Source organism: Rousettus aegyptiacus, unplaced genomic scaffold, assembly GCF_014176215.1.
Source record: "Rousettus aegyptiacus isolate mRouAeg1 unplaced genomic scaffold, mRouAeg1.p scaffold_m13_p_12, whole genome shotgun sequence".
Classification (NCBI taxonomy): Eukaryota; Metazoa; Chordata; class Mammalia; order Chiroptera; family Pteropodidae; genus Rousettus; species Rousettus aegyptiacus.
This window is the reverse complement of record NW_023416287.1, coordinates 94,087,164-94,112,221: the sequence shown is the minus strand read 5'-3', so window position 1 is coordinate 94,112,221 and position 25,058 is coordinate 94,087,164. Positions and strand designations below refer to the sequence as shown.

Genomic DNA, 25,058 nt, shown 5'->3' with positions numbered 1-25,058 from the left:
GGCGGGCGCGCGCACGCACACGTCGGCGCGCGTCCACGCCCTGGGGACGGCTGCGCGGGAAGCCGTGTGTCGCCGGAGGTGCGTGCGGACACGGCGCGGAGCGGGGCCAGGTGGGAGCGCGGCCAGGTGAGTGCGGGGTCCTGGGCGGGGTGCAGGGCTCGCGGGGAGCCGGGTCCTGGGCGGATGTTCCGGGCGGGGGGCAGGCTTGGGGGGGGGCGGCCCCGCGTGCTGTGACCGAGCCGGAAGAAGCCCGTCCACCGAGTCCCTCTCTCACAGAGGCCGGTTCAGTCGCCAGGATGTCGTACATGCTCCCGCACTTGCACAATGGCTGGCAGGTGGACCAGGCCATCCTTTCGGAGGAAGACCGAGTGGTCGTCATCCGCTTTGGACACGACTGGGACCCCACGTGCATGAAAATGGACGAGGTTCTGTACAGTATAGCCGAAAAGGTAACGCGGCTCCTCCGCTTCACGTTAGGCCCCCTCGTCAGCTCGGTGTTTAATTTCTTTTGTTTTGCCAGTTGGCAGGAAAATGTAAAAGCAGTTAAAAACTGCGTTCTATGTTCATTTTTCATATCTTAATTTCTGATGTGCCTCAGCCGCAAGTCACCTAGCAAAGGGAAGAAGACGCAGGCTTGGTACGCGGACAGATTGTTAGCCTGTGCCGTGAGGATGTTCTCCCTGGAAATGAACACAATAGCGTATGTCTTTTTCCGGGAGGAGTTTCCATTCATTTTTACATTTTAAAGAGGTTCACGATCCCTCTCCCTAAATAAGTTTATGATTCCAAGGGATAGGATGTTTTTCAGAATTGACATCTGTAGTGCCTTGAACAAAACGCATTTGCAGACTGGGAAAAGCTTGGAGCTTACTTTACATAACTCAGTTTAAAAAGATTGCCCCTTTTTTGAGGTACTATTGTTATTTGTATTTTTAAAGCAGAACATTTATGTTATTTGCATAGTAAATCCTGTTATTTTTGCTGTTTTTTAATCCCATCATGCTCTTTGTAAGTTACTTGGTTTATATCTTAAAGTGATGTAAATGCAGAGAACAGTAGGAGAAAATAGAATTGTGGTTTGTTAGAGCTAGTTTTCCTAATTTTAATATTATACTGGGTGGTCTGTGGCACTTGGTAGCTGTTAACGAGAGTGCAAGTTGTAAGACACAATTGTATAATTCTTTTGTATAATTTCCTCATGGCAATTTTAAGTCAACTTTGATTTGGTTTTTTGCAATTGTAGCAAGAGCAAAAGCAAATATGTTAGCATGTTGATGAAATGATTAACATTCTATAAATGATTTGAGAGGTCATTCATTTAATAGAAAGTAAAAGTGGACATATCGAAACCGTCTTTCATGGGAATAGGTGTTGCTAATGTAGGCTGGGTTGGAATAACGCCTCTGAGCGAATAGTAGCAGATGTAAGGCTGTATTTTATATCTAGGAAGGGACAACTTGTCTGACCTGCCACTGCTAATTTTTACCATGTCCACTTGGTAGGGAGGTGCGTGAGGTGGGGGTGGTGCATTGTGAGTGTCCGGCCGTTCTGTGTAGCCGTCACAAGTCCCACTTGGAACACTTACCATAGCGCACTGCAGGATTCTGATTCTGTCGGTCTGTGTTGAGGTGCAGAAACGGCATGTCTAAGGAGCTCCCCTGGGAACTGATGTGACCTTCAGACACCCCTCAGCAGAGGCCAGGGTCAGGGTGGGAGTGCTGCAGTTATCAGCCACCCCGCTTCTTCCTCTTGGACACCCGGACGGAGGTACCTAGGGAACCAGGAGAGCCGACCGTTCTCTCACTGGGGCCCTCCCAGTCGGGTCACGAGTGAGGTGGGGCAGGGGGTCACTTACGCATCGCTTAAGCTGTGGTGGTTGGGCAGACCCTGCTGAATTCAGTGAAGACTCTGCTAAGCACTTTTCCCACACACGCATCGTTAGCGTGCTAACTTTGAAATAACAGGTTGTATGCTCTGGCTTCTACCTTGCAGGTGGTGGCTTAAACACCAGGTATGTCCAGATCCTGTTGCCTTCAGTGTGAGCCTAGGGTGGCTGCAGACCTGAGGGTTGGTTGGCTCTTCATGTCTGAGGAAAACTCAGCGTGACGCCTTTGGCTGGGAGGCAGATTCTCTGTGTCTGTCACAGACCAAATCGCTGTGCCCGTGGTGAGCACACAACTTTCGTTGATAAGGATAGTTTAATTGGATTCACTTTGAACATATATATATATGGGTTTTTTTTTGTTTTTTTTTTTTAGTATAGCGATAAAATATGAGTTTATAATTCTGGAAGTTCTTTTTGGGGAAGCTCAACAAGAATTTTTGAAATCTAAGGTTTTAGTAAAAGAACAATTAAACTCTATTTAAAAATCTCCCTTTGCAGGAATAACAGATAAAGGGGGATCTTCCTCACCTTGTTACGAGCCCCTTTGGGCCCCCCAGCTGTTTTACCTGGAGTGAAAGTTCCAGTGTTGAGGCCAGACCTGGTGGCCCTGTGTTCTCCTGGAAGGCGGAGTGGTGACTGGATGCTCTGGCAGTGCCCGCCGCCCGTGCCGGACTGGTTCTGAGCTGTGCTCGCACAGATAGCTTATGGGTTGTACAGATGTCAGCTGGCCGGTGGAGCCGTAGTAACAGATGACACTTCCTGTTCAGCAGTCGTGTGTAGTCTGCACAGCTGCGAAGACACCGGCTCGTGCGTCTCCAAGCTTCGTTTTGTCACAGTGACTCCCTGTTACCTGAATTCCACAATGAGTAAAAATAAACGCGATGTTTACTTTTTGTGTGTTAAAAAGGCCATTCAGATAGTCTAAAATACGCAGAACTGAAATGATACCGAGCCATGATTGTACGTTCTAATAAAACTGTATGTTTGTGGAACTCTGCAGGAATGGCTGGGGGCCATCCTTAAGTTCACATGAAGTAGGTTGAACCAGCAGAAGCTGAGGCTCCGTCAGTGAGGAGTCTGACAGGAAGCCACAGAATGCCCAGTTTGGTGTTCGCTGTGAATGTGCGCCTCTGGGAGTAAGAGCCTCGCAGCCAGCAGCGAGGTACGCGGGCGGTGGTTACAGGTGCAGACCGAGCAGGTTCTGCCTCCTGCTACCCGTGTGGTCTTAAATGACTTGTCTCTTCACCTCGTTTTACTCATCTGTAGGACAGGGGTGCCAGTGCCTAACTCGCTGGGCAGTTCTGAGGATCCAGTTCACGCAAAGCCTCTGGGGACACTTCCTGTCACAGAGCAAGCGTATTCAGTAATCATCAGCCACCATTATTCTCTCACGTCACAACATCTGCAAGAGTTGTTGTGAGTAGAACTAATCCGTATATAGTAGTTTTCGAAAATAAAGTTATGCAGTTTTTTGGGTGGATTTGAAATGAATTACCTAAAAATGTAATAATTAGCCCTTCAAAAGTGGACAGTGCCAACTGACAGTCCAGAACATTTTCTTGTGCTTCTTGGGCGGTCCCTGGCTGGCGGAGGGGCTCCGTGCCCAGGGCGGGGCGGCGGTGGCACGCACCGGCCTCCGTGCTGCTGCCCTGCGGGGTGGTGGCACGCGGAAGGGCCGCTGGACAAGGCATCACTGACTGGCTTGGAGGAGGTAGGCAGCAGGGTTGGCAAGGGTATTCACTGCTGTAGGTGATCAAAACAACACATATTAAAAACAGCTTGATAACAGAAAGGACATTTGTACATATGGTTCTCGGTTTACAAAAATACTGTTTAACATCCAGTTAAAATTACTGCAAAAATAGTAGGCAAAATGTATTTTACATGTGATTGACTTTTGCAAAAAAGTTTTAAGTACCGTTTAAAAAGATGACTCCTGTGGGTAAATGGGCAAAGAACTAAAAAAGGATATTCGAGGGGTTAAGTAAACTTCAAAGAAATACATTGAAACAGTGCACTGCCGTTTTTCCTGTGAGTAAAGATGAAACGGTGTTTAACTGTTGGGCGGTGGTGACGGTCGCCTGCCTTTGGGAAGCAGCCTTCCAGGCAGGTGGAGCATCTCGCTCTGGGATCGGTGGTGTAACTGATCGCACGGTCCGAAACCACCACAGTGTCCAGTGACGCGGCCCACGGTGCTGCCCGCAGAGTCGCAGCGCCTAGGAGGAGCCCGCCCCCTCGCCTGGCCCTCACCCCAGCCCTCTCTCTGCACTTGGAAATTGGGAGTTAAACTGCACATGTCCACCCTGCTGAGTGGGGTAATATTTGGCCATCGAAAATGACTTTTTTAAGAGCTTGATCTAATAATGTGAGGAAATGTCACATGTCCCAAAGTTAGCTGGAGACCAGCAGGCTCCCTTTCACTGAAAGCCGTTGTGCGGAGAGGCCGGGGGCTCCTCCACCCAGCCCCCTGCACCTGAGTGGCTGTGGTGGCCGTGACAGTGGCACTCTGCAGAGGCTGCTGGGCTCGTCTCCCACCTCCAGACCTTCGTCGGGCACGGCCCCTGCACTGGCCACCTTCCCTCTGTGCCTCTCGACACAAGCGCTTCTCTCAGCTGGACAGGCCCTTGCCCCCCCACCCCCCACAGCCCCTCGGCCCCTCCGGGCAGAATGACTCTCTCAGGACCCGGGTGAAGGCTCCCATCAGCGGTGGGGTGGGGGGGGGCGGTGCTGGAGCCAGGCCTGCTGGTGGCAGCCGTGGCACTCGCTCCCCTGTGGCTTGCAGTCGCCCCATCTGAGAACCTCGGTTTCGTCACACACAGGACAGCGATGTCTCTGTTTAATTAGGGTGTCAAAAGAGCTAGAACGCGTGAGAAGCGCCCTGCACGAGCAGGTCCGCAGACACGCACGGCACCCATCTCTGGTGACGTGGGCCGTGGGCACGTTCGGGTCTTCCTGCTGGGACACCGCCAGGCTGGGCCAGGGGCCCCCCGGCTCCCGCGTGGCCTTGTCTGACAGCTGTCTGCAGTGCACGCAAGTCCATTCCGAGAGCCGGGGGTGAGGGCGTCAGCGGGCCCTTGGGGCTGGGGGACACCATTTAACTACAGCGTGTAAATTCAGTAAGCTTTCTGGAGGGCGTTGAGACAGTATGAGGGACCTTTAAAATGTCATGTCCTTCGTTATAGAGATTCTGTTTTAGGGGTTTATTTTTAGGAAATAATGAAGTATACACAAATTTAAGGGTAAGAATGTTCACAGGTGAATAATTGATGTTAATGAGAATGAATTATGTTCATTAAAATCAAAGAAAATAACAGAAGAATGGTAAAATAATGGCATAGCCATTTAATGAACTGTTATGTAACCATAAAATTGTTTTTGGACAGCATATAATTTATGTAAGAGAATGTGCATAAGTAAAGCAGGATATAGAATATTGTAGCACAATCACCGTGTGATCACATTTTGTTAAAACAGTATAAACAGATATTTTTATATATATATACCAGAAAAAAAAATGGGAAAAATGTAATAAAAATACATTCACAGCAGTTAACTCTATTGCAAGTGAAGGTGATTTGATTTTTAGTTTTCTGGGTTTTCTCAATCTTCTCTGATGAACTTGCAATTAAAGAAAAAAATCAAAGAAAATTTGTTACACAGTATTATTTGGGGTACCAGTCTGTTAGTACAAGAGTTCAAATCTAAGGTGGGGAATGTATGGCTGAATTCTAAAGGCATGTTTAAGGCAGCTGTTTAAAGCACATCATTAAGTAGCTGTCAGTTCAAGTTCATGCAGATTGCTACTGGATCAGCATGAGTAACATATCTGTGGACGTTTTCTGTAAGCTGCTACGTTTGTGTAGCCTGCTGTTCTGAACAGTGTTAGAGAGGTGCAAACAGCCGTTTTTCAGGACCCTGAGCGTCTTATTCTGGGAGGTGCTAGAGAGCAAGTTTGCAAATTGTTCTCTTATACACAGATTGTTGTTTTTGTTTGTTAATGTGTTTTTTACAGAATTAAACATTGATTTGTTATTTTAGGTTTTTTTCCCCAATTTTCTTTACTTTTAGGTTAAAAATTTTGCAGTTATTTATCTTGTGGATATTACAGAAGTACCTGACTTCAACAAAATGTATGAGTTATACGATCCGTGTACTGTCATGTTTTTCTTCAGGTATGTCCTCTTAAAGTTGTTATTTAAATTGCAATTATTGGCCTAGAAATTTAATGTGATCAAGATATCTTTAGATTGTTTACTTGGAAGGAAGTCAGTTTGTAGCAATAGCACATGCAGTTTGTTTCAACAGACATCCTGACCTTTTCAATAATTTTCAAAGTAACAATTCCATTTTCAGTGTTTACTCATTAGCAAATTACCCTTTTGAAATAACTTTGCGGGAACATAGGCGTAGAGGAAGTGTAGTTAAACAGAAGACTTTCTCCTTGACGTTTTAGCTACGTCTAAATGTAATCTGTTGATGAAAGTGTCTGTTTTTAAGTAACTCACTTTAAAAATATGATGTCAGCGACTCTGTAGCATCCTTTTCTGATACCCGAGAGGAAAACCTGTACTAAATTTCTTTGCTATTTATATATACAAGGTGAAAACACCCTGTTGTGGACGCTAGTCAGTCGGTATTGGTGTGAAGAACAGAGTTTCCCTCGTGGCCTTAGGTTAATTTGTATCCATGACTTATGGGCTTTGCAGCACAGGGAAATGTGGGAACGGATTCTGGCCGCGCACCCAGGGCCTGGTGCGAGTGGCAGGTACATTCGATGGTACTTATGTAATAAAGTTAGGTGACATCATGAGTAAAACGTGATAATGTCGTGGAGCTTCAGTTTGGAAGGAAATCATCATTTGACCTTGCACTTGTCACATCTCTTCCTGTTGCTGCAAACGGTGGTGAACAGCAGATCTGTGTCAGGCCAAGTCCTGGGAGCAGCACCTCTGTGGGAGGGGAAGGTCCAGGGGCCCGTGTGGGGCGTGTGTCAGCTTTGTATTCCGTGTGACATGCCGGCACACGCTGAGTGGCTAAGGACGGCCCCTCTCCCCAGCTGGCCAGCTCCATGGGCTCTCAGGGTCTCACAGGCCAGAGCCATGGGCGGGCTGAGCAGGGCAGCCGGTCAGGGTGGGGGTGATCCCCGGGGCTCACTCAGGTTGTTGGCTGACTGCAGTGCCTTGTGCTCATGGGCCTGAGGCCTGCTGTTGCTGGGGCTCCTTTCTGCTACTTGAGGTCCCCCTCCCAGTCCCTGAAGCCCTCGCCGGCAGGCTGAGTTCCTGTCACAGCCTCCCCAGCATCCTGCTCTGCTCCGAGGGCCTGCGTGATTGGATCAGATAACGTCAGTCGTTTGGCGACCGCAGGGACGTCTGCTGATCTCTGTGGGGTTTAACGGAGCTGGTCACAGCCTTGTCTCATCCCTTCTCAGCCCCTGAGCTTAGGGCAGGAAATCCTGGCGTTATTTTAGGGTTCTGCCTCCCACTGTCTGCCCTTCGCCTCCTGTCTGCTGAATCGTTCTGGGCGACCCACAAAACCCAGCTCCTGGACCTGCTCTGTGGCCCAGCTGTCGCGGCGTGCGGCACGGGGCAGGCACAGGGTCTGGTCAGGGCTGAGATCTGCCCCTCCCCGCCCTCGGGCAGGTTCCGCCCAGGTTTCCCCCTTGCAAGGCCTTCCAGCTGGGTCACTCTCAGCCCGCTCCCTGCCAGCAGCTTGGGGCCCCAGCAGTGCCTGTCACTGTGTCCTCGGCCCTCTCAGCCCGAGGGCAGCGCTTCTGCCCTGGGCGTCCGGTCGCCTCTGCGTGGCCCCGGCTCCCTGGAGAACGCCCCTGAGGCACCTCCCCGCGCTGGTGCGCGGTCTGACCTGCAGGTCTCTGGTGGGCTGGACGGACGCGTGGCCTCTTCTCTTTCTGTGCCACGAGTTCAGCCATTTCTAGATTTCAGCATCTGTCTGGAGAGGCTGCGAATTTATTCTTCTTCCGTCACCAGTTTGTAAACCGTCCTGTCTTTTCTCATTTCACTGTCAGCGGGAAGAGACCAGGTAGCGCCTTCAAGACGGGGCTTGATGTTTCTCCAGCTAAACGTCCAAGTTTGCCACTCACAACTTGTGCTTCCCACAAGCTGCAGGACATGGTGCCGCTGACATTGTGCACCGGCAGTGAGGACCCCTCTCCTCCATGACCTGCGATGCACCCCGTTTTCCCCCAGGCCCTCGCCAGAGGCATTTCAGCTGCCAGGCTAGTCAAGGGGTCCGGGCGTTTTCCACCATGCTCCTCAAAACCCCGACTCCTGCAGGGGAGTCGCGAGGGCTGCCTCAGACCCCGCCTGCCACCGAGGGGCAGAGGGCTGTGCCAGGGAGGGAGCTGCAGGGGGGCGTCGGGGGGGCGTGTGGTGTCATGGGCCTGGCGCCTCGTCCCATCTCTGCCGCCCGGAACCCCGAGCCGAGCAGCGTCAGTGCTGGCGTCCCCCGTCCACCTCCCCGGGCTTTGTGGCCTGGCGCTGGGACATCATCAGATAAGACAGGGTTCCCACTGTCACAGACAGTGACCTGATGGCCACCCCCGCACGAACCGGCCAAGGGAGCGGGAGATGCCAGAGGACAGTGCTCGCAGACACAGTCACCGACCAGACGGGGCGCGGGGAGAGCTCGGGGCTGCGCGGTGACGCACAGTGAGGCTCCGGTGAGCGTTGCACTCAGCACAGGTGGGACCCGCAGGACTGAGATGGGGCAGCGTGAGGGCCCAGGCTGTCCCGGAGGCTCAGGTTTGCCGCAGAAGAGACGTCAGACTTGCCTGTCGGACGCCTGCTCTGGTTGAAAGGAGGCCAGACTGAGGCTCGGGACGCAGCGCTCCCCGGGGACGTGGGCCGGTGCGGTGTCCAGCCTTGCAGAAGTGCGAGTTCATTGACGGAAGCGACCCGCAGCCCCGGGAAGGGCCGCGCAGCAGGCAGGGCGAGGGCCGCAGCTCCACTTCCCAGCGCACGCGGGAGGCAGCCTTTCGAAAGGCGCGTTTGCGAAGAGTCACCTGCTTTCCTAGCACAGGGTGTCCTGTTCACAGTTAGCGGTTTCACGTACTTTCACGATTGGTAGGGCTGTGAATGAAACGTCCATGCAGCGCTCACACAAGCACCGTGAGAAGCCCACGCTTGGTGTTTCCAGCTGCACCATCCGGAAAAGCTCGGCTCTCCGAGGGACGGAGACGCTGCCCTTTGCCCTTTCGGTCGCCCCGTGGGACGGCCGTCCTGAGGACGTGGGAGCGCGCGGAGGGCCCGGGCCCGGCCCGCGTGTGTGAGGCGGGAGGCGGTCCTCCACGGCTCCGTTCGCGGCGCCTCGGCTCTGAGTCGACCTGATTTCGTGACCTCCGCACGCCTCGGTTGTCTCTGCCATCTCGCGGCCCTGTGGTGGCATCAGTGCCCAGCTGGCTTTGAAACAGCTCGGCGTCACTCCTGCTGGGGTTACTGACGCCCCCCCCTTGGGCGACCTCCTGCAGGGCCCAGGCCCGTGCTCCCAGCCCGTGCTGCCGGGCATGGCTGTGCCCCGGCACTCCCACTCTGGAAATCGGTGGCCCTGCCTTGCCACTGCTCGCTGGCCGCGTCTCACGGGCCGAGACGCCTCAGGGTGTTTCTGGCCGAGGGAGCCGTCAGGAAGCTGGGCAGAGCTGTGGCAGCTGGGTCGCTGCGTGGCCCGGCCACGTCTGGGGCCAGTGGCAGGCGCTGGCGGCGGGGGAGACGGGCACCCGCCGGCCTCCTGGTGGGCGCTGACCCGTGTCCTCCCGCAGGAACAAGCACATCATGATCGACCTGGGCACCGGCAACAACAACAAGATCAACTGGGCCATGGAGGACAAGCAGGAGATGATCGACATCATCGAGACGGTGTACCGCGGGGCGCGGAAGGGGCGCGGCCTGGTGGTGTCTCCCAAGGACTACTCCACCAAGTACCGGTACTGAGCCCCGCGGCCCGGAGCGCGGGCCAGGGCCTCGGCCCCCGCGGCCGCCGCTTCCAACGAGCGGGCGCCTGTAAATGTGTCGCCAACATGAATAAAGCACACGGCGTGGGAGCAGCCGTGGCCGGCCGTTCCGTGAGAGGCTGCGTGTTAGATGACCCACCGCGTCCGGCCGCCACTCGGGGCGCCTTCTGGGGTGAAAGTCGGGGCTCCGTCCTGCGCACATGGCGGTGAGACGCCGTCTCGGGTGTGGGGGAACACGGGGTGGGGGGCGAGATTCAGCCCGACCGGGCGTCTGTCCCGGCCCCACGGGGTTCACGGCGTGGGGTTCACCTTCGTGGCTGCCCTGTGTCTGTCTGAATTTCCACTCTTCTAAGGACGCCTGTCACTGGATGAGGGCCCCTCGGCTCCAGCAGCAGCCGGATCTCTGTGTAAGGTCTCCTTCCGAGGTCGCCAGGGTTAGGATGCCCAGCGTGTGAATTTGGGGGGTGGCGTGCAGTGCAGTCCACACCAGAGCCCCAAGGCTTGAGTCCGGAAAGAAAACACACTTAAGGAAAAAGTCTTGTTTTTCTTGTTCTAAAAATCATGCAATGAAACAGTCTCTGGAGGCTGCCTTTTCAGTGTGAAGAGAGGGTTTCCCACCGCCCGGGAGGGCAGCAGGGCCTGAGCAGCGGAGTCAGCCCCGCCTCCCCTCTCAGTCCCCGAAGCCCTGGCGCTTGGGGGCTTCCCCAGCAGGGCTCTGCACAGCACGAGATGTGGGAGGAGTGTGGGGTGTCGGGGGTGTGCAGGGTGTGGGGGAGTGCGGGGTGGGGGGCAGCGCGGGGTGGGGGGAGCGCGGGGTGTGAGGGAGTGTGGGGAGTCGGGGGAGCCTGGGGTGGGGGGCAGCGCGGGGTGGGGGGAGCGCGGGGCGGGCTGCGGGGAGCCCGAGTGCACGGAGCACAAGTCCCCGTCCGACGTCACAGCCCAGCTGTGTCGCTTGCTCGCTAAGAACCTGGGCAAGTGGCCTTCCGGAACTCCGTCTTCGGAATGAAGGGGCCAATGGTGACAGGAGAGGAAATCTGAGGTGCTCCGAATTAAACCACAGCAACAAAGGACGCGGGAGTGGCCCGCCCTCAGCTGTGGGCCCTCTGGGCCAGCTTGCCCGGTTCCGGACATGCACATCGGAGCTCTGACCCAATGTCTAGGCACCCATTAGCCCACACCCGATGTCACGGCATCCCACAGGCCCGTGGGCTTCCAGGACTTGCGTGTAACCAATCAGAGGTCCTAGATAACTCTTCCAGACTGCACCCATCGCAAGACTGCCCCCGCTGCCCCTCCCCCCCACCTGTAGCCAGTGAAAGTTCCTTCAGATCAACTTACCTCTTTCTTCCCCAAAACCCTATATTGGAGCCCCTGCCAACTCGGACTACAGGGTGGCTTTTCTGCACCTGCTCTACTGCCGCGGGTTCAGACTGCATCCCCAGGACCTGGCCTCTTCTGGCCAGCATGTGGCTCAATAAACCCTTTCTTTTTAACAATGAAACAAAACGAACTTTTCAGCCACCAGTGTTTTTGCTTCGCAGTAGTCTCTGCTGTCTGATTCACATGCGTCGGGACCGCATAGAACGGTGCCTGGCGGGGCCTCTGGTGTGACCCTGCTCGTTGCCCGGCCAGGCCGACTGTCCTTGAAACAGGAGGGGTGCCTACCAAAGACTGAGCCCAACAGATGCCAGTGAGGCTGCACTTTTAAACGGGTTTGAGATTCAAATGCAGGTGCGCAGTTTAATCTTTCCAGCTTTAATGCTCCCACGTACCGAGACGGAGTGTAACTATCCCGTGAGGGGCTGATGCGGAATCGCCGCAACGCCAGGACCTGGCGTGTCGTGGTCCACGGTGCACTGCTGACGGTCCTCCAGGGTGTTGCCAGTAATCACGTGGAAAGGCGCGCCCTGTCGTTCGTCACCAAGGAGGCTCCAATCAGAAAGGGAGGTTCCAGCTCACACCTGCAGACTCGGGGGGGCAAGGACGGGGAGCAGGTGCAATGCTGGCGGTGCTGGTGAGGGCGGGACGGTCAGTCACCGTGGAAACAGTTACCCTTTGTCGCAGCCACGTCACTCCTAGGCACATACCCAGGAGGACGGGTCGTGCGTGTCCACACAGAAGCTTGCACACGCACATGCACACGCACGATGCGTACAGCCGTGTTCGTAGCAGCCCAAACGTGAACCACCGCAGGGTCCGGCCGCTGCCGGCCAGACAAGCAGTGTGGTCCGTCCAGACAGCGGCCCACCATTCGGTCAGGAGGGATGAGGCGGCAGCAGAGGTGAGCGAGGCCGGCCAGCACGCAGCGTGTGCGCCCCGGGAGCCGGGAAGTGGGCCGCTGGGAGGTGGCGCTGCTGGGTGCAGGGTTTCTTTCTGAAATTGTGAACACATTCTGAAATTGGTGATGGTCGTGCGTGTCAGTGAACGTGCTGAAAACCATCGACCGCTGCTTTGGTTGGGTGAGCTGTGTGGCACATGGATTATGTCCGATGCCATATAGCTTTATTAGCTGTTACCAAAAAAATTAAAAATACACCACATTTGTGAATTCGGTGCACATCATAAATGTGTTGCACTTCTGAGTTGTGATGACCTCCCTCCCGTCTGCCTTCACGGCTCTTCTCGCTGCCGCTCTGGCTGCAGCATGCTGAGTTTACCACACGTGAGTCTCTTCGTTGCAAGTTGAGGTCGTACTGTAAATGGGTCGACTGTCTCCCTCGCCCTGAACCAAGGGATTCTCGAGCCAGTTTCTCACGCCCTGCCAGGTGCCTGCCAGGCGACAGTTTTGCAGAGACGAGTCTGAAGCCCACTTGGCCAAAGGTGGGGCGGGTTGCAGAGCGCGCCGAGGATCCCACCGCCCAGCCGCCCGGGCCCTGCCACTCGCCCCAGCGCTCGTGGGGCGTGTGCACAGCCCTCGGGCCGGCCAAGCCAGTCCAGGACTGGGGTGGGCGGCGGGCACAGGCGCGTTCGTGTGGCCTCATTGGGCGGCGACTGTGGTCAAACGCAAGGCGGGGGCCGAGGACGCCTCCCACGGCAGCGCGCAGAGCCGCCCGTCGCCAGGGGGCGCTCGGGAGGACCCCGGGTGTATGCGATCCACCCGTTTGCAGGCTGTTTTAACACCTTCAAAACAAGGGGCGAACACGCCGGGTCCCGCGGGGAGGCGGGGAGGCGGCTGGCACCCCGTGGGGCCCCAGCACCCGCCACCCCACACTGCCCTGAACGCCGCGCTGCGGGCGCTGCCCCGCCCCGCGCCGGCCTCCCCCGCGTCAGCTGAGAGCTCGGGCGCTACGGGGAAAGACGGGGCTCGCATCAGAATGGGGACCTTGGGAGGGCCCACTTTAGTGCGCGCCAGTTCGAATCGTGTTTCCTACATTTTTACTCACGGCTCTCAAGATGCATCTGACCCTCGCACCCCGTGGCACCCCGTGGCGCGTGTACATCTGCCGCCCAAAGCCGCCAGCGCCACGGCGCCCGGCGCGGCCTGCGGCCCTGCAGGCTGCTCGGTGGCACCGCGCGCCTGGGCGCTCCTGCTGCCAGCCCAGGCCCTCCCTCCCGCCCCCGCTCACACACCTTCGCGCGCAGAAAGCGTCGTGTAAAAGACCGCGAAGTATTTTGAAACTCTTGAAACTCATTAACTTGAAAAAATGTTTGAGTAGCTTTGGGCCCCAGGGACAGTGCACGTGGCGGCGACAAAGCCTGCCTTGTGGAGAGGACCAATCGGTCACGTAAACCACGACTGTGACGGCCTGGCCTCGTGCAGCGAGAGGTCTGGCTGCGCAGCTGCCCCGCGGAGGGCTGAGGCCCGGTGCGCAGGAGGCGACTGGGGGGGCGGCGGCCCTCGGAAGCGGGCGGAGCGCTCTCTGGTTTGGGTTCTGAAAAGATCTGGCCCCAGCCTGGGGAGCGAGGAGGAGATTTGGGGAGAGCTAGAAGCCCTGGCGATGGATGAGGCTGCGAAGAACGTTAGACGTGAGAGAGCGACGCTCAGACAGCGGCGCCCAGAACTTGGGCCCGGCAGGTCCCACCCTCTGCTACTCAGCGTTCCCTAAGAGCCATCACTTCGGTTACGTTAGTTTTAACTTACAGGCGTGTAAATGTAGTATTCGGTGTTGAATAACTCCATGTTACTTGTGTTCTGTGAATAAACCACTTTCTCATGAAGTTGTTGTATTATGTAGTTTAGAACAGAATTAGTTTAAACACACGTCTCTTCTCTGCTCCTATGAAAACATTCTGATTCCTTGTGAGTGTGTGTAAATGGTGAGAGAAAGTAGCAGTCATTTGTTAAAGTGTCAGAAAGATATTGAAACAGGTATGATTTTTTAAAGGGCTAAATGACCTGTAAAGGTGGATGTCTGTGGCTTCTGTGAATGGCCAAGGTGGTACATGCCATCCTCTAAACGGGGCTCAGCCAGGAGCTTCCTGCAGAAGGAAGTTAGTGTATTTTTGACAATAGCGCTGTTTTTATTTTAGTTAATAACTAATAGAAACGTCCTTTATTACTGTTAAAAAATCCTGGATTTTAAACTGTTCTATGTATTGATGAGGATTCAAATTGGTTTACTTCAATTCAAATATACAGTTTCTGCTAAAATGATGATCATAGTTAAGGCGCTTTGAGATTTTTCATATAATCAAATGAACTATCCTGATTTTAAATCACCAAGAATGTTGAATTTAAATGATGCAATTTAAAAACTGGATTAAGAAAAGCACACATCACCGTTGGGAGAATAAAACAACACTCCCTTTTTAGATGCATTTAGGTAAATGATCTTGGCCTTTAGCCAGACTCCGACGCTAATGGAATCTGCCAGGAATTCATGGATAAGAGTGCTCATTACAGATTATAACAGCGAGAAAGTGGGATATGACTCCATGCCAAAGGAATAGTGAAAGGGATGGTTAAATTGTTAGATATGGGACAGGCCATCAGTTAACCATAAAAAAGTGAGTATGAAATGTTCACATAGGAAAATGTGTATGATTTGAAGAGAACAGAATGTTAGATTATAAACAATATGCAGAGAAAAAATGTTGACAGTGGTTCTAAATTGTACAATTAGGGTTGATTTTGACCTTTGCATGAAGAATATGATTTATTTTATATGCAGGAATGCTGTTTTTTACAATGAGAGCCTCTCATTGACCCCTCTTTTAGGTAATCAGGTCTGTTTCACTCGGCCTTGGAGAGTGGGGAACGGGCCGATTTTTTGAAAGCGTTTCCCCATAATCTGCCAAGCTGTCCTTGGGCGGGGCGGGCGAGGGCGACCTCGGGCGGCAGCGCGGCGCCCGGGGCACCTGCCTGCGGGTTTGGTGCGGGACGCGTGCCAGAACATTCCGACCGGACAGATTCGACACGCCCTACGGACCCTGAGATCGGACACGTTGACTTGGAATGCAGTCATTTACAAAGCAGCTTCTACCAGAGACCCGGTTACGGGCTTTTTGAAAAGCGCTGCGGAGCTTCCGGTTCCGAACAAAGCGCCTCACGCGGCTTCACTGTCCTTCCCGGGGGGACCACGCGGGGTGCTGCGGGCGCCGGGGGCGCCGTCCTTGCCGGGTGGCCAGTCGCCGTCTGAGTTCCTCCTCTCACGGCGCCTTCTTTCTGCCACCGTCTGTCTTCAAGTCTGTAAGAAAAAAAATTGAAATTAAGTCATAATTGCCTCTGTACCAGTTAACACAGTTAAATAAACTGGAGTCCAAGCTTTCAGTCAAAATACCTTCATTTCCCGTAATTAGTACATCTTTTGTATAGGAAAAATTCAGTACAGAGAAACATAAATGTTAGATGACCTTCATTTCAGTCAGGGTCAGCGTGGACCCACAGCCCAGCCGAGTGGACGGCGCTGGGTCAGCATGACATCACCGGGGGACGTCACCGGCGCCTGGCGCACGCTCAGGCTGCCCGAGCGTTCGCCTTACAGACTCAGCTTAGTGCAGAGGCTGACGCCGGGCCGGATCTCCCAGAACATGGGACCATAGCTTTTACCACTCGGGGTCACGCCCCCTACCACTCACCACTCCCCACAACAGGGACACAGTTTAGGAGGTCTGAGAGGTCCCCAGACATCCGCACCCCACCCCCGACTCAGTGCCACCAACGGGCACAGGCCGAACGGATCTGAACACACTCAGGCCCTTCTTTTAAAAGGCACTAACAGCTTCACACACTCAGGTTGTGACCTCTCACGCTGCTTTAAGTAATGACTATGCGTCAAAAACGTGAAGTTTGGATACCTATTTAACCATTTAATTTGATGCTTCATATTTAGTGTGTTTTGACCAAACTTAAAACAGCCAGCTGGAGTCTGGTGATGAGCGGAAGGGTCTGCGTCACCATCCCATGCCTGGTGGTGAGCCAGCGCTGGGGGTGGCATGGAAGCTGGCTCAGCAGCCCCTGACTCGGACCCTGGCTTATCCCCTGTCAGCCGGCATTGGGCAGAGGCCTTGGTGTCCAGCTGGCTGGAGAGCGGACGGGAGCGGTCAGGTGCAGCCTGACCCTGGAAAGCTGTATTTTTTGCCCGGTGGACAGAATTTCAGGGTGTCCATCCACCCCAGTGTGTAGCAGGACGTTGAGTGCAGTTACCTTTTCCACCAGAACACCAGGTGTAGGTGTTTCCGAGTCGCCGACAGTGAACCCCCTCTGCCTTAGCAGGTGCGTACATACAGATGATTTGCCAGCTGACTTAGAGTAACACTTGTGAAAGAATCAGGAAAACGAGGACAGCAAAAGCACCTGATAGACTAAAATGTGCTCTGGTCGGACTGTGACGCCAGCACGTGTGGCAGCCTCGGTACGAGGATGCACCCTCCGCTTGCGCCGCAGGGACCTAAATTCCGCTGAGACCCCGAAGCCCAGCGTTCGTTTGCATCTTTAAGGTGAAAGGCAGAGTTCCCCTGGAAAGGCTTTGCATTGTGGGGGGCCAGGGTGGGGTCCTGCAGACCACCCGGGAATGTGCATGTGTCACCTTTAAAGGGTTCCCCGAAAATACTGTCCCAGCGGAAGCTGCTGGTTACAACCCCGTCTCCACGTCATCGTGATTTGTGTTTTGAGTGAAGACTGATTTGAGGGGTGAGAGTAAAATGTACTTTAATAAAATCCAGTTTTCAAATCATAATGTTTTTCACTTAAAATGTGCATTTTCAAAGGGATTATGACAAATTGTCATGGGCGGCCTACTTGGAAGAGAGCATTTGTCATCCCTGAGTTTTCGTGTGGCACGGAGGCACTAATTCCATCGTGGACAAACATGGGAATGCACTTTTCAAGGTGCAGGTCATCATAAAATCTGCAGGAAGTAAACTCGTTTGGTTTCCCAGTGGGGGCCTCACCGTTTGTTCTGTGACAGCATTTTCGATCCCAGCCTGCAGCATCAGGTCGCTGACATTCTTCTGTAGGTCCTCGATCCGACTCCCCATTTCTTCCAGTTCAGCGTTAAGGAGAGCCGCATGCAGAGACCCCCCCACACTCACACAAAAGCCCTCAAAGACCCTGCTTCAAATGACGGCCCCCGACCAGGTGGCCTGGCACCAAGGCTCTGGCAGTGCCACTTGTGAGACACGAGGGAGTCGGAGGCAGAGTGGACTCACCTGTCGGCAGGTACCTGCTGAGGTTTTGAGGTGTGTCTTTATCCTTGGAACTGTGGGCTCAGTTCTGCGAACTCGGCTGCTCCGGTGTGCACGCGGACTTGGGAATGTGAGGTAGTCTGGTATGTTTTTGTCATAACCAAACTCCAACAAGTGTGTAAAGGGAATGGAAATGAACCAAGTTTAGCATTATCACGCCGAATCTCTTCCCCTGTGGGAGCCGTCTCCAGAGCCAGACGTGGCTCCACATGCAAACACTTTGCATACAGCTTTTGAGGAACGAATTTGTGTGAATTCTGCACACACTGTCAGGTCTTGGGGCAGCTGTTCCCTTGTCTGGATTTGCTCAGACTGGAAGCAAACATTCTACCTCAATTCTGTTTGAATTCGTGTCTTAACAAAGCAGTGAGCTGCTCCAGTGAGGAAACACAAACAAACAGACGTAGGGCCGGCCAGCTGCCCGCCTTGGGGCGCCCTGTCGCGCCTGCGGGTGTGAGTGCATGTAGTCTGCACGCCGTCCAGCAGGCCGCCCGGGTTCCCCGAGGGCTTGGCGGGACAGCCCCGTGGTCTGCGTCGTGTCCTTGCCACACGGATGGCCTGTCCTGCCGGTCAGGCAGGAAAAACTTACCTGTGGGAGCTGATTACACCCCGGATGCCATGTAAAGACGTGACTGTGAATACCAGGAAGTCCTAGGTCCACAACTACCCACCAGAACGGCATTCCGTGATGACGTATCAGCCCAGAAGCATCACAGTGTTTGCTATAAAAAAAGGATATTTCTAAGGTTCAGGGCTGCCGTGAGGGCTTGAAAATGTTCTTGGAGTTCCTGGAAGAGATTTTCTGCCTGAAAAAAATGAACCATAAGATAAGAGTCTAAGTTTACACTTCGGCGTGAGCACCCTGGGCGCGGTGGGCAGAAGCGCCCGCGGACAGCGAGCTGGGCTTCGTCAGGGGGCCAAGGCCTTTCCGTTCAGAAGGGCCGCAGCCTCCGTGGCCAGCGGGCTGGGTCAGTGAGAGAGCCCCGAGCGCCAGCCGCCGGGCAGCAGGCCGGGCCGCTGCCCCGGCTCACGCGGGCGCCCAGCGGCGTCGTTCGCCTGACCGTCAGCTCCGGAGCTATCACGCGTCACGAAGATGGCACAGAAAGTCTCGTAAACCGCAGGCTCTGTCTGTACATCATGACGCCTCTTTCGCAAGACACAGGGTCCCACCTTTGTCTCCGGCTTGCCAGGTCTCGGGGTCTCTGCGCGGGCGGGTTTCCGAGCCCCTGGGAGATGCGGTCGGCCACCGCGACCCGCCCCCAGTTCCCGCCCGGGCGGGGCTCCAGCACCCGAGGGGGTCCGGGGTCCCCACTCACCGCGCCGCGCAGCGCCTCCCCGCCCGGGGCTTCGGGGCTCCGCGCGTCCATGCGGCCCCCGCAGCGTCCGCGGCCGGCCGGCCCTGGGGGTCGGGGCCGCTGCGCCCGCGTCTGGTCCCGGCGGCCGTGGCGGCGGCGCGGGCGGGGCCGGGCCGGGAGCGCGCACCGGGGAGCCCGCGCGCGCCGGCACCGCTGGGCGTGCGGCGCTGGGGACGCCAGCGGCGGCCGCGTCCCGGAGGGGCGGCTCCGTCCCTGTGGCCACGGGCCGCGTCCCGGGGCGGAGGCCCAGGTCCGAGTGGATCCGCAGCTCCGGTTCCTCCGTTTCCCTGCGTGAGGGATGAGCGAGGTGGCCGTGGACGCCATCGTTACAGAGTCCGCGCGACATAAAACCGGCCTTCTTCACCACTGTCGAGTGCAGCGCCTGCCGCTGTCACCACCGGCCACCACAGGACTCTGTCTCACAGACACTGTCCCCATTAAACCCACGCCCCTCCGCCGGCCCCGCTCCCCCTCCTGGCTCCGCGCCCCACCGTCAGCTTTCTAGTGGGGGGATCAGGCCTGTCGTCACCCGTTCGCCACGAAGGGAAGCTGCCACCTCTCTGGATCCCAGCCAGGCCTGAGGCTCTGCCCTGTGAACGGCACTTGCATCTGGATTTTGATTTTATTGGCGTCGCAGCCTCGCCTCCCCCTCCCCCTGGTGCCCTCCAAGGTCTGGACGGGGCTGTGGGTCACTTCGCGGGTGGGCTCCCAGGTATGGCTTTAGCCCCCGCTGGACTCCAGCTCTGTGGGGCAAGACTGTGTCTGCCCAGGTCACGCCTGGGCCCCAGGGGCCTAGCTCGGCAACAGCGCTTGGGTTGCCCCGTGTGCCGGGGAAACACGGCCGCACAGGCAAAGACACCCAGCATCGTTCGTCATCAGGAGAACCCGAGGTCCCCGCACACTGACGGCTGCGGTCAGAGCGCAGAGGAGCGGGGAAGCCGGAGCCTCACGCGTCGCGGGGCGCCAGCCTGCAGCGCCGTGAAAAGCGGACGTCCAGGTGCCGCGTAACCCCGCCTCCACCTTGCCGTGTCCACGCAAGAGGAGCGGCACCACGTGCCCAACAGGGACGCGGACGCTCCTGCAGCGTCAGTCACACTGCGGGAGCGGGAGGGGGGACCTGTGTCCGCCACGGACGGGCGACCGGGTGGCCAGAGCGTGGTGTCTCCTGCCGTGCGGTCGGTCTCCGGCCAGAGGAGGGGTGAAGCTCTGACGCGAGCCCCGGTGACATCGCACTCAGGGAGAGAAGCCAGTCACAATGGCCAATGTGTTACAGTTCGATTTAGGTAAAATGTGCACCAACGGAGATTCCGCAGAGACAGCCGGCTGGCGCTGCCCTGGCTGTGGGAGAGACTGATAAAATACTCGCATTTCTTTTAGGACAGAAATATTCTCAAATTAGATAGTGGTGATGGTTGTACAACGCCGTGAATACACAAAAAAACTGTCAAACTGTTCACTTTAATGAGGTGGATTTTATGGTCTGTGAATTGTATCTTAATAAAGCTGTTAAAATAACGTTTTTAAAAGATGGCTGTTTTGCCCTTTTCCATGTCTTTTTAGCATCTGCCTCTTTTCCTCCGAGAGGGGCTGAGGTGGGGGTGGTGCTGTGCAGACACTGGAGTGGCCGGGGCTGAGGGGCACCTGTCTGTGCTACTTCGGGCAGAGGGCGCCCGGGGAAAGCAGCCTCCCCGCGGCTGGTCTCTGCGGGGCAGGCCCACAGGGCGGAGGCCAGAGGCGCCTGCACCCTGGGAAAGCCCAGGTGGAGCGAGGGGTGGCGATCCAAGCCGAGGGAGGTGCCTCAGCAGAAAGTGAGGGTTTGGAGGACCAGAGCTCACTCAAGTGAACCTAGGGAAAAGTGGGGGAAAGTATTTAAGGGGTCACTTTGATTCAGGACAGGGTGAGCCCCCCACCACCCTGAGAGGCAGTGATGGGCCTTGACCACGAGCAGGAAAAAATCTGAGTGTGTGCCAGAGCCAGAGGCGAAGAACAGTCTGTTAGAGAAGGACAAACGCTCGCCCCACGCATGTGAGAGGGACCCCGAGTGCCAGAGGAGGTCACTGTAAATGTTTTCCTTTCCGGAATCTTCCTGTAGGTCCGCCTGGCCTGGGCCCCTGGTCTGGCCACGTGCCCATCGGCGAGGCCGCGTGTGTCGGGGGCACAGCAGGCTCTGAGCACCGCTTGGTTTAAGGTTTAATTCTCATGCTCTTCTCTGTTTCAGCCTCAAAGCCCCACCAGGCTCCTTGGGGTTCCACACGCAAAGGAAGGAGGTCAGGCCCTTACCTAACACCACCTGCCAACGTCCGCTCAGAATGGATCACAGCCCTGAACGAAAGACTCAGACCAGAAACTCTTAGAAGAAGGCAGGGGAAAACTTCATGACAGTGGGTTTAGCGATGGTTTCTTGGATATGACACCAAAGGCACAATAGGCAAGTTGTACTTCATGAAAATTAAAAATGTTGTGCATCAAAGGACACTATCAATAGAAAAAGGCAGCCCACAGAATGGAAGAAAATATCTGTAAATCACACATCTGACAAGAGACTGATATTCAGAACATTTAGAGAACTCTTAAAACTCAAGAACAGAAAACAGTCTACGGCCTCACCACACTGAACAAACCTGATCCCGTCTGATCTCGGAAGCTAAGCAGGGTCGCCTGGTTCGTACTTGGATGGGAGACCGCCTAGGAAGACCAGGTGCTGTAGGCGTAAAAAATAAAAAATAATTGTAAACTAACAAGATCCTTGCAATCTGTGAGGTCAACCAAGGGTTGCCTCGCCTAAAAAAAAAAAGAGAGAACAAAAAAAGCCTGATTAAAAATTGGCAAAGGACTTGAATGGGCTCCAAAGAACACATGCAAATGGCCAGTAAGCACTCAGAAAGCTGCTCAGCATCAGCGGCCATGAGGGAGATGCAGACCGAAATGTCAAGGAGACAGCTCTCTCGAGGAGACAGCACCTCACAGTCACTAGAAGAGCTGCTGGTAAATGACAGAAACCACAGGGCTGGGGAGGGCGCGGAGGGACTGGGACTCTCGTGCCCTGGTGGGCACGTAACACGGTGCCGCCACTGTGGGATCGTCGTAGAATTGCCACGCGGCTCAGCAAGCCCATGTCCCCAAAAGAAGCGAGAACAGGGACTTGACTAGATGTTTGTTCACAGCAGCCAAGAGGAGGGCACGAGCCGAGTGTCCGTCGACAGACGAGGATACGTAAAATGTGACATGTACACAGAGGAGCATTACTCGGCCTTAGAAAGGAAGTCAGTTCTGACGCACGCTGCAGTGCGGGACGGACCCTGCGACATCACGCTCAGCGAAATGGGCCGGACTCAGTGCCGTGTGCGCGCACTTACCGAAGCACCCAGAGCGTCCCGACTCGTGATGAGAGAGAGCGGAGCGGCGGGCGCCAGGGGGTGGGGCTCGCGTCGAATGGGTGCAGAGGTTCCGTGTGGGAAGATGAAAATGTTTTGGTGAGGACGGTGGTGACAGCTGCACAACATGAATGCACTTAATGTCACTGAACTGGACGCCGAAGTGGTTAAGATGGTAAATTTGATGTTCTGTATTTTTTACCACAATATTTATGTTTTACGGTGCATCTCCCCAACTTCAAGCCCAAGGCTGAGAATTCCAGGAGCCATGATTCTCTCTCCTTTTCCGTTGTCCGTTTTACTACATATTTTATCTTTCTCAACCCTAATCTCTCTGGCCCAATGGGAACCTACCCAGAAACTCTCTGAGGACTCTGAGAATCCAGTCTTCACTGCCGAAACAGGACCTGTCATTCTACACCTAGCACCTGGATGGTTTTTTATCTGCACAGCCCAGTCGGGGATCGAATTCTTGGTCCTGCATCCACGGGGCACAAATTCATTACCATGGAAGTGAGACTCGCTCCACGGAAACTCATTCTGTTAAGAATGTTACATTTCAGGAACCAGGTTCAGGAGGAAAATCCTCTCATGTGACTGACCTAGGAAATCTCCACTACGAGTATGAGAGTGTGAGGAAACCTGCAGGAACGAGGTGGTGTTTCACAGGGCAGATCGGGGGGGAAAACAGAGCCTCAGTAACAAGTACGTGTTTGTGGAATCAAAGACACAGATGATAAGAGCAGAAGCTAAATGTGAAACAATACTCTACATTGGAAAACTAAATTTTTGATTTTGATAGATGAGAACATCATGGTGCGACCCAACTTCAGAGCAAGTTCCATCCTGTGAAGCCCCAATGCCGATTCCGTGTCCAGTCTCATTTCTAAGGCCTTCACTCTAACAAGACGCTGGTTTTAGGGTGCACTGTCATTGCCAAGAAATGGAGAAATGCTGCCAAATAGGCTGTCCTGTTAAATTTTTATTTTATATTCATTTAAAGAGCTCTCTTATACTTATTGAGGCTGGGTGATAGATAAACAGTACTACAATCTCTACTTTTGCATCTGTTTACAAATTCTCATTTAAACATCCTGTAAGAAAGGAAGGATTCTTTAGGGGTATAGATTTGGGCATACAGATTTGAGTATAGAATTATTTTTGTTTTTTATTCTAAAATAGTGCAATGTTTTCTTAACTTTAGCTTTAATTTTTAATGCGACATTATCAACTATTTTTTAATCCACTAATTATTTACTATGCAACTCTGGCTCCATAGATGGATAGTAAGTGCCCTTTCCTGGAAGCTGATTTTCCTGAGTCATGGACTTCCTGTCTTGGGTGTGAATTTTAAAGCTGTAGCTCTCAAACCTGGCCACACACTTGAGTTTCCTGGAGGCTTCCCTGGCTGCATAGGTTCCAGCTGCCCCTGGAGGTGCTGCCTGGGGACCTCGCCTGCACCCCCTGGTAGACGGAGCAGCAGGTGGGTGTGGGCTGGCCACCAGTTTGCTCACGTATGCCAGAAAAGCAGGGCCAGCAGCAGTGACCCCACATGTTCCCAGGCCAGTCAGGAGGGAAGTCTGGGTCCGTCCTCCAACATCCAGACTAGAGAGAATGGAACATTCTAGAGGGTTTAAATCAGGGAGAGGAAGTGCTAAGTAGGGATGCCTTCTTCTCCCCAGACCGCCTGGCCTCCTGAGCGGCCTGTGCTGTGCTCTGGGTGACTTCCTGCTGAAACTCCCAATAGTGACAACCCAGGAACAGCTGAGGTATGCTCAGAGGTTGAGAGGGGTGAGAGCAGCCCCGCATTTTGGGGGGCCCCTGTCACATCAGGCTCCTTGGGGAGTTGCTCTTGATGAGACCGAAACTTCCTTTGCTCTCCCACGATAGGTACCAGGTGGGAAGCAGCAGCCCGACCTGGGGGGTGGGGAGAGTGGACTGTGAGCCCATCTGGGCCAGGTGTGTGCCTGAGGCTGCCTTGACTCATCCACCAGGCCTTCCCTTCTGGAGTGCCTCCCACCTGAGGGTGGAGAGGAGGTCCCCAAGGGAGCTGGACGGGAACCCTGGGGTTTCCAGGGCCCCCCTGCACAGGGGTCCTGCAGGCAGGGCTGCTGGCTTCTCACGGGGTCTTCCGGTCCCCACCCCACCCCGGCACTGGGCGCTGTGCCCCCCAGGCCCCCAGCGTCTACGTCCTGGGCACCGACCCCTCGGGCCTCTGGGGTCTCACCTGGGCCAGGTAACAGCTCAGAAATCCTATTTTCTGTCTCAGCAGAGGGCACCCTATTCATTCTGCTCGCAGGGCCGAGACGAAGCAGTGATGTCTATCTAACACTCCTGTGCCCGAGGCCCGCGGTGCTTCCTGCGGAAGGGCCACTGGAGGACCTCCAGCGGCTGCGGGCTGTGGGGTGGGCACCGTTTCCCGGTTAGCCTCCCCCGACACTGCGAACTTCCGAATCCTGCTCCTCGGGTCTCCCCCTGGGTCAGGATGGGACCGCGACTCCGTCAGAGAATGACCGCGTGGAAGGACCCGTGGGGGCGCGCGGGTGGCGACCCACACCCGTCCCGATGAGGGGTGACGTCCCTCCACCTGTACCCTCCCCATGAGGGAGGCGTCCTCGGACCGGACCTCCCCGACCCCGCGAGGCGGGTCCCCAGGCCGCGCGCTGGCCGCGGTGCTGCGACAGGACCGCGTCCTCCGCTCCCGGTGGCCGAGAGCCGCGTCTGCACGGTCCCTGCCTGGGGACGGGTGGCCGGTCCTCGCGGCCCCCGCCCCTGCCTGACGGGAGGCAGGACCCCCTGCCTGGGGCTGCGGCGGCCGAGCGGCGCCCGGGGCGGGCCGAACGCCCCGCGGCGGG

The 25,058-nt window shown here is 55.3% G+C and overlaps 2 protein-coding genes, 2 long non-coding RNA genes and 1 pseudogene across 8 annotated transcripts; 3 read left to right on the top strand and 2 right to left on the bottom strand.

The window, feature by feature from the left end:
* Nucleotides 1-7: 7 nt before the first annotated feature.
* On the top strand, nucleotides 8-9,963 carry TXNL4A (thioredoxin like 4A). 2 transcript variants are annotated; one of them, XM_016126533.2, is made up of 4 exons: nucleotides 8-126; nucleotides 277-449; nucleotides 5,954-6,057; nucleotides 9,657-9,849. In XM_016126533.2, the coding sequence occupies exons 2-4, from the start codon at nucleotides 297-299 to the stop codon at nucleotides 9,826-9,828; spliced, it is 429 nt and encodes a 142-aa protein (XP_015982019.1). In that variant the 5' UTR covers nucleotides 8-126; nucleotides 277-296; the 3' UTR covers nucleotides 9,829-9,849. The 2 variants fall into 2 exon arrangements, with proteins under 2 accessions (XP_015982019.1, XP_036086078.1); XM_036230185.1 differs by lacking the exon at nucleotides 8-126 and having other exon boundaries at nucleotides 297-449; nucleotides 9,657-9,963.
* LOC107500858 lies at nucleotides 456-2,882 on the top strand. Of its 2 annotated transcripts, none has more exons than XR_001594602.2 (4): nucleotides 456-911; nucleotides 1,635-1,767; nucleotides 1,993-2,166; nucleotides 2,384-2,882. It is a non-coding gene; the product is annotated as an uncharacterized LOC107500858 (long non-coding RNA). The 2 variants fall into 2 exon arrangements; XR_001594601.2 differs by having other exon boundaries at nucleotides 1,629-1,767.
* A 4,619-nt stretch (nucleotides 9,964-14,582) lies between the features above and the next one.
* On the bottom strand, nucleotides 14,583-19,260 carry HSBP1L1 (heat shock factor binding protein 1 like 1). Of its 3 annotated transcripts, none has more exons than XM_016126525.2 (4): nucleotides 18,791-19,260; nucleotides 18,214-18,280; nucleotides 17,181-17,275; nucleotides 14,583-15,475 (listed from the first exon to the last, which is right to left on the bottom strand). In XM_016126525.2, the coding sequence occupies exons 1-4, from the start codon at nucleotides 19,151-19,153 to the stop codon at nucleotides 15,470-15,472; spliced, it is 531 nt and encodes a 176-aa protein (XP_015982011.2). In that variant the 5' UTR covers nucleotides 19,154-19,260; the 3' UTR covers nucleotides 14,583-15,469. The 3 variants fall into 3 exon arrangements, with proteins under 3 accessions (XP_015982011.2, XP_015982008.2, XP_036086077.1); XM_016126522.2 differs by having other exon boundaries at nucleotides 14,926-15,475; nucleotides 17,181-17,270; XM_036230184.1 differs by having other exon boundaries at nucleotides 14,926-15,475; nucleotides 17,181-17,267.
* Nucleotides 19,261-21,422: 2,162 nt separating this feature from the next.
* LOC118610466 lies at nucleotides 21,423-21,539 on the top strand (annotated as a pseudogene).
* On the bottom strand, nucleotides 21,483-25,029 carry LOC118610067. The gene is made up of 3 exons (XR_004953788.1): nucleotides 24,431-25,029; nucleotides 22,186-22,321; nucleotides 21,483-21,530 (listed from the first exon to the last, which is right to left on the bottom strand). It is a non-coding gene; the product is annotated as an uncharacterized LOC118610067 (long non-coding RNA).
* Between the last annotated feature and the right edge of the window lie 29 nt (nucleotides 25,030-25,058).

What these genes read in the sequence shown, in the direction of transcription:
- TXNL4A (XM_036230185.1), top strand. Translation starts at nt 297, where the DNA reads ATGTCGTACATGCTCCCGCACTTGCACAATGGCTGGCAGGTGGACCAG. An exon ending in TGTACAGTATAGCCGAAAAG is followed by an intron (nt 450 to 5,953) that starts GTAACGCGGCTC and finishes CTTTACTTTTAG; the next exon opens with GTTAAAAATTTTGCAGTTAT. An exon ending in ACTGTCATGTTTTTCTTCAG is followed by an intron (nt 6,058 to 9,656) that starts GTATGTCCTCTT and finishes GTCCTCCCGCAG; the next exon opens with GAACAAGCACATCATGATCG.
- HSBP1L1 (XM_016126522.2), bottom strand. Translation starts at nt 19,153, where the DNA reads ATGGCGTCCACGGCCACCTCGCTCATCCCTCACGCAGGGAAACGGAGG. An exon ending in GGGAGGCGCTGCGCGGCGCG is followed by an intron (nt 18,281 to 18,790) that starts GTGAGTGGGGAC and finishes CATTTTTTTCAG; the next exon opens with GCAGAAAATCTCTTCCAGGA. An exon ending in ATGCTGTCACAGAACAAACG is followed by an intron (nt 15,476 to 17,180) that starts GTGAGGCCCCCA and finishes TTTTTCTTACAG; the next exon opens with ACTTGAAGACAGACGGTGGC.